The sequence below is a fragment of the Morone saxatilis genome, unplaced genomic scaffold (assembly GCF_004916995.1).
Source record: "Morone saxatilis isolate NCDOM2014 unplaced genomic scaffold, NCSU_SB_2.0 Contig11, whole genome shotgun sequence".
NCBI classification, from domain to species: Eukaryota; Metazoa; Chordata; class Actinopteri; family Moronidae; genus Morone; species Morone saxatilis.
The window spans coordinates 26,083,339-26,090,949 of record NW_023339663.1 but is presented as its reverse complement, the minus strand read 5'-3'; the positions used below and the strand labels follow the sequence as shown (position 1 = coordinate 26,090,949).

Sequence of the window (7,611 nt, the reverse complement as noted above, 5' to 3'; positions counted from 1 at the left end):
GTATAATCACCTGAAATAAGAATTGTGTTTTCAATACCTTAGAATAAAACATTTTTATCTACAGAGGATGCTCCTTTTCTATGGAGTCCGCTATGTTGAACTACTACTACAGTGGCCAAGAAAGGACAAACCAAACGCTGGCTCTAGATAATGCCTTGCGGGTTTTCTGTAGTTTCAAGGCCAACATAGTTTCTCCTACACGCTAGGAGGGCGAGCGGTATTCTGCAAATTCTCCGCTAGATAGGATATGCACAGTGGTTCTTTAATGATCTAGTGTCCCTACTCCTTTCCTTACAACATCATATTAGCCAGAACTTTCTCTATCAAAAGAATACCCTGGTTAAACCTGCAATAACTTATTTTTGGCCACTGAGGGGGATGAGAAGCATCCATAAACACAACACAGACATATTATCACCTATCATGAGTAAAACTGTGCGCAGTAAAAGCAAACCAAGGAGCTTAAAGATGCTATAAAGCTCCATAGAACTGAAGCGAACTACAGAGTCCGGTGGTTTTCTGTGGGTCCGTCATTACGAGTGAACTCTTTCACATTAAGTCATGAGATGCATTTTTAATATACAATTTTTTGATTATATCAGCTTTAAACCATTTTAAAAATGTATAAAGTGAATATCTCACCTTGACAAAATCCAGGCTGCACAGCTTGGCTTTAGAACCAAACTGCCACTTGCACTGTGTGTCTGCGTCATACAGCTGCCCGGGAAGCTGTTCAGGGTACTTGTACTGACCGATCTGCTTAGGCTCATCCACCAGACAGGATGCCTGAGCTGTTCTGGTGAACACAGCAAATCACCCATGTCAGTCAGAAAGAGAGCAATGACAACTGGCTGGCAGCTTTAACAGTGTTTGTGCACTTGCATGCAGTGTTGAGGCCTACCCAAGGAAGCGGCTGAGATACTGTCGGCTGCAGGTGGACCAGAAGAAGACCCCGTTGTTTCCAGCCAGAGTGGGAGACATAATGTTGCCTTCTGTCTTGCGACAAGGGTTACCCTCACCATCATGTATCATCCCAAAACTGGAGGTAAAAGTTCAAAGTCATGAGTAAAAATTAGGGTTTTTTATATAAAAAACATGACAGTTTTTCTTGTGATGATGAAGCTGATGATTGTTTATCTGCCTTTTTAATGTTACACTATACAATGAAATGAAAATATAGCTTTATTGCATGGAGTCATCAGAAAATCACATGCTTCCTAATGCACGTAGCAAAGATTTTCTCACTTTCTCTATTCATCACTACGTCATATGTTTAGCAATTACTTCTTTGTTGTCACTGAACAGTTTTATGCCTTGTGTCAACATGTTTCTGGACATGCCTTCTACTTGGCTTACTTACTTCATTGGGATATTGCGGCTTACAGATATGCTGACATATTATCACCTGGGTGACATTAAAAAAAAAAAACACTTTGTTCCTAGTTTGTGTTGAGAGCATGCCAGACAGACGGAGGAGTTTCACCCCAACATGAAATCTAAATATCAAAAATAAATGGCCTCCCTTCTCAATGGAAACCTACACAAACACAGGGCTCCAAACAGTAACTAATTAGTTAAAAATAATAAACTAAATAATTAGTTATTTCATAAGTTATCAAAAGGAGTTCACACAGAATAGTCTAAATGTGTGTGATTTGGTTAAAGAGATAGAGATGCAGTAGTTCTTGGGAACTTTACTGTCTTCCCCACTTTCCCAGAGTCAGAAACGAATAAATGCCTGAGGACAGACTTTTTTTTATGTATTTGGAGAAGTCTGAAGCTGTGTCAAAGAGCAATATAAGGCTGCCTTGGCCCAATTGTTGAGTGTCTATGGGATCAAATAACATGATCATGATCCCATAGGCATCCAGGAATTGAGCAAAACTAAGCAAGTAAACTAAGGAGGGAGTGCACATTTCTGCAAGCCTTTCCACAGTCTCAGACTTTGACAATCCCTGCTATAGTGTACCAGTCTAAAATGACACTAAAAACACTGACACTTCTGTTTACATGAGCAGGTACAATATCCATCAATGTTTGTGTCAACTTTGACTGTGACAGCAGCTTTACAACTGTGGAACACAACAGAAAGTGATATGGTGTCCACAAAATGTGTTATGATTTATTTAACATACTTGTGTCCAGATTCGTGAGCGATGGTAAAAGCCAAGCCCAGTCCTGTATCTTCATTGATGGTACAGCTCCTGTACTTGCTGCACATTCCACTGATGGGGGCAAAGCCTGTAGAGACAAAGGCAGGGGGAGAGAGATAATGTGTTACTTGGCACAGGATACTTTTGTTATTAACTATAATATACTGACCGCATAAAAAGCAGAAGATTAACAAAATCATCTTGTCTCTTTCTCTGTGCTGTAACTGAGCACATTCTTTCTGTGGAAACCTCTGACAGATTCAGCATGAAACAAACGCCTGTCATAATTGCATTTTGCATACAATGAATAGAGGGGGATTTCACACCAGCTGCAAAATGCAACCTTACAAGCCTTGACTTTAATAGCCAATCAGTTTAGAGGACTACTGCTGATGATGGACCTGACAGCCTTATGAAAAAGATAAGTGATCCTAGATGTGGGAATTTACTGTAACAGACAAGCTGATGAAAATATTCAGTAGTGGTCACTGTTTTTTCTCATTTTCTGGCAGCAGTTTTTCCCAGTGGACCCAAAAATATAAGAACATGTGCGGTAGAAACATCAATATGTGGTTGACGAATGACTTAAAGAGCCAGATGTTAAACTTTAACAACACTGGCAAAATTTAAGTCGCACATAACTGCGTTAGTGTTCAAATCCAAGACCTCTTTACCTCTGTCTCAGTTCACTTCTGTGTTGTCTTTGTCTCAGTCAAGGTCTGTTTCTATTTTTACAGACATACAGAAGTTGCCTACAGATAATAAATCATTGTAATTGTGACTCATGTTCCACCTTTTTTACCTCCCGCAGTTAATGAGATAAAGTGCTGCCCTGAGATTACTAGCAATTAGTGAGGTGAAAGCAATACGATTATGTGAAAGCAATACGATTAAGATATTAGCCAAGATTAGTTGGTAACACTGATGTTGTTCCAGCTGCCTATTGTTCCTACAAGCTTCATGTGTAAACTGAACATAAGCTCATCCTAAAGCGCAACACTGCTCACTTCAGACATGGTAAAGCCTAGCTGTTGCTCAACCTTTGGTACTTTGTTGCAGATTTTTCATCCAGACCGAGGTGGCACATTCGATGTTGTTCAGGAGGTTAAGCTTGTTAAGGTCAGCTGAGCACAGCCTTACCCAGGGTGTCACAGGGCTCATTCTTCCAGGAACAGATGTCCAGTCCGGTGAGGAGGACAGCATGGTCGTGCCGTTTACCACCTTTCCCCACCAGACCTGACTGCCACTGACAGAAACTGTTGAGGGACTGGTCAGCATGGTGATTGATGGTCAGGCCCAGCTGGAAATGAAAGGAGAGAAATGGAGAAGCGGAGCGAGTGAATTAATCAATGGCCAATGCCCAGTGCAATTGGGAAGAATTGTTGTCTGAATCTACTGACCGGGTCCTGTTCCAGGAGTAACAAGCTAACCACCACAATGTTGATATCCGTCCCAATAGTGCCATCTTTGAAAAGACTGGAAACCTGCAAGACATTAGAAAACAGTTCAAGTATGTGTCAAATCTAACATTTTTGGTTTTCTGATTGTCCTATGCTCTCCTCTTACTGAGAGAAATACAAAGTATGTTCAGCCTTAATACAAACTACTCATATCTGGGTTAGCTTACAGGTAGAACTTAGTTTTTTGCACTCAAAAATAAGGAGTGATGCTTATAAGTTCAACTTTTTATTTGTAAGATAATGAACGAACAATTTCTTCTTTTAAAAGTTACAAGTCTCACTTTCAGGATCCCTTCAATATAAATCCAGTTTCCTTTCTGTATTATGTTTCTAGCAGATGAGGATGCAGATGAGACTTCTGTATCAATCCCCCGTAAAAGGAAATTCAAACTGGCACAGCAGAACAGGGAAATATAGAGCAAAGAGTAAAGAAAGAGAATAAAATATAATATATAAAATAAAATATAGTATGCCTGTGTATATCTGTACATGTGCAATGTTTCTATCCCACTTGTCATGTGACCCTCGCCTTGTACTGGTCTGTTCAGAGTCTCCCATAAACAAACAAGAGCTGGGAGAAACAGCAATACAACAGATTTCCCATGTGTCTTTGAGCCATCCCTATATTATCCATGTCAGCATGTGTTTCGAGCCACCTCCTCCTTTCCTCCTCCTCCCCTCTCCCACCCTCACCATATTCATGACGGTGAGGACGTAGGTGGTGACGTTGTCCCTGCCGTGTTTCTCCAGCATCTTCCTGTCCGCCACCACCAGGGTCTCCACATTCAGGCCCCCCACCCTGTTGGAGTTGATGGGCGATCTCTTTGCCCTTCCTGGCCCGTCTGCCTCAGGTATCGCAAACTCGTCAGGCATGATGAAACTGTCCTCAGTGGGAGGTTTGGGAGCGTCTAGGAGGGCAAAAAGGGAAGGACGGAAGGGAGGAAAGACAGAGAGGGTGTGAGGGAGAGAGCGAGACTTGGCAGTGAGGGTCGAATGAATGAACTGTCTTTTTCCTGGCTCGTGCCGGGTGATAAGAGTACAGCCTCTGGTGTTGAAAGCACAGGAAATTCACTCCCCACGTTGCTTCCTACCTCTCACCACTAGAAGGAAAGATAAAATTGTAAACTAGCCTGTGGGCTGAGCGGCCTCTGCTGATGTGGCCCTATTACAGAGGACGCAATGCACTCAATAATAACAGACATTAATGTTTATAATAAACATTTACATATAAAGACAGTCATGGTTAAGGGTTAATTGCATCCTATCTACCAGGTGGAATTCTCTTGGGTCTATCCTATATTTCCATATGATTACAATCTTTATATCACATTGCTACTTTAATACATTACATCATCAATGCATGTTGTAGTTGTATGCACGTTTGTCGTGTGTAAACAAGGGACACCATGCAAAAATATTCATCCATGGTGTGCACTTCCATGGAACTTCTGTACACTGCCAAAATAAATAATAATGTTATAACATGATTAAATAGCTAATGAGTGTAAAGGCTTTAAATCACACACCCAAGGCATGTGATATATGACTTGTTGGTATAGCAGTAGTAAGGAGGGTGCATAACTGACAAATCAATATACAGTTATTTCTCTCCCTTAACATAAATACACAATTATTAGTTAGATTAGATGGTAAAATATGTAGAATATAAGGTTCCCTTACATACATTGCTTGCGGCGTCCGCAGAAGTGTTGCCTCTGCAGCTTTTCATGCTGGTAGTCATGGTGATGATGCTGCTGCTGCTGCTGCTGCTGATGATGATGATGATGATGGTGAAGGTACGAGTAGTCAGGTCTGGAAGAACCGGTGCTAGATGGGCTGCTAGACCTTCTATGGACAACATGTTCCGCTGAGCGTTTGTAGACTACGTGCGGGTGGTGACCATCGGGGGCGCTGTAGTTGTGTCGTTCAGCCAGATGTTGGGGTAGCGGGGCAATCAGATACTCCTCCTGAGACACACGGATCAAACCTGACTGGAAGACACAAACACAAAAGGCATGGACTGTGAAAAACCACAGATTACTCACCTCCACCAAGCAATACAGGGATGTATTAGTCTTGTAGCAATCTAGTCTATACACAATACACAGCTGCCATTATGACATAACATCCTACATACATGTCATGTAGTATCACATAGCACACAAGCACAGAGCTATCCAGTCTCCACTATGGCCTTGACAGAGCTGCATTGTAGCTGAAGCAGCTGTTGAGTGAATCCAACAATCCGTGCTACTCTAACTAGAGGGCGAACACACATTTTACCTCCAAACCCTCCCAGATCAGCCCCACCTACACTTACCACCTAATATGACCTAACATTAGGCAGATGTGCACAGTGTGAGAAAATACATCTGTCTAGGGGAGGAGATCTCTTATTCAGTTGGAAGACAGAATAGCGTGAAATTAAATTTTTTATGGAGAGCTGAGCTTTGTTTTTAATTGATTTCAGCAAAAATCTAAATCATGTGTTTAAGCAGTTAAATCCGCGTTTGGGTTTTGCTTTAAAACATAATTTAGACTACATTGCATTGCTTGTTTTTCATTCATTCATTCATTAATTTATTCATTCATTGCCCTGGCTTTGTTTCTAATGTAATATCTACAGTGCACTTTCTCAAAATAAAGTTTATTGTGTAATTTTTCAATATTTCATTCAATTAAGAAGAGTCAAATAGGACATTTTCTTTGGAATTGGTTAATATAATTGAATCAGAAGTCAAACAGGGAGAAAAACGGGTTTAGAAAATGTTAAATCTTTTGCTCTCGGACATGTTTATCGGGACTTAAATCAAAATAAAGTATTTTTCTCATTCACTGTATTCCCTGACACATGCTGATCATACAATGTATTTAGTACTTTGAAATAGTAAACTAATGTGTTGTTCAGAGGACATGCATATATGGGTACAATCATTTGCCAGAAATGGATTCGGCTTTTGATTTGTCGGTTATGATTTAGGATTAGTGTGGGTTTGCAAATTTTATTTTCACTGAAATCATAATAATATGACATTTTTGTGGTCTGTATCAAACAAACATGTTTTCTTACATCTGGTGAACAAGATTTGAAGACCAGGGCCTCTCTTCAGACCTACAGTACTTCATTATAATGCTGCTTTCTCTATGATTTGCATACTGCACTTGGCCATACTGCGATTTCAATATTGTCTCAATTAATTGCACAGCCCTATTCTATACTGGAGTATAAAAGTAAAAAGTCCTCTCCTGCTTTCTCTGAAGGACATTCATTTCTACTGGCCGTTTCTGTGCAAACCCAACTGAAACTTCAAATACAGTTGATCCTCCCTCTCTTGTCTGTTTCATCTTATTAAGTTGTTTTCTGCGTTTTCGTCATGTTACATCTGTTATGTGTGACATGCACCGGTCTTGTTGGGAAGGCATCCAAAATATGTAAATAATAATATTCAATCATTTCCCCTCCAGTGTATTAAAACTAAAGTAACAAGCCTATTTTGAAAATGTCAGGAGTAGAAATACATGTGTAAAAATGTGGGGAGTAAAAAATACATACTCAAGTAAAGTACAGATACCTTAAACAGTAACTAAGTATCTGTATTCCCACCTCTAGAAGCAAATGAACCTGCCCAACTTACTAGCATATTGTGACAGCAGCAGACTAGCTCAGTGTTTTGGTCTCTGTTTCAGTCGAGTGGCCTTAGCTGCCCCCTGAACTGAGAGACAGAGCTGCTGAACCTTAAACATTCCGTCTGACCACGGAATTCTACCTAATTCACCACAAGACCCACCAAATGTACACAAAATAGCTGTGCAATCACACACACACACACACACAAACACACACATCCATAAGAGCATATATTCACTTAATCAAAAACATACACAGAAACCCATTGACCCAATGACCTTTGACCTTTTTGTGCATGTATGTGCCTGTGTGTATGTCTGTCATATACTTCCCCAGCAACTTAGTGGCGTGTGGGTGTTTGTGTGTGTGT

The 7,611-nt window shown here is 40.5% G+C and overlaps 1 protein-coding gene across 1 annotated transcript in view; it reads right to left on the bottom strand.

Moving 5' to 3' along the window:
* Positions 1 to 7,611, bottom strand: part of adamts18 (ADAM metallopeptidase with thrombospondin type 1 motif, 18) — a 62,746-nt gene that overhangs the window by 34,832 nt on the left and 20,303 nt on the right. The window contains exons 4-10 of the mRNA XM_035652033.1: positions 5,298 to 5,604; positions 4,307 to 4,521; positions 3,554 to 3,637; positions 3,294 to 3,453; positions 2,136 to 2,241; positions 902 to 1,039; positions 643 to 796 (exon numbers count right to left, since the gene is read on the bottom strand). Of these exons, the coding sequence (XP_035507926.1) occupies positions 643 to 796; positions 902 to 1,039; positions 2,136 to 2,241; positions 3,294 to 3,453; positions 3,554 to 3,637; positions 4,307 to 4,521; positions 5,298 to 5,604 (1,164 nt within the window). The remainder of the gene's footprint in view (positions 1 to 642; positions 797 to 901; positions 1,040 to 2,135; positions 2,242 to 3,293; positions 3,454 to 3,553; positions 3,638 to 4,306; positions 4,522 to 5,297; positions 5,605 to 7,611) is intronic.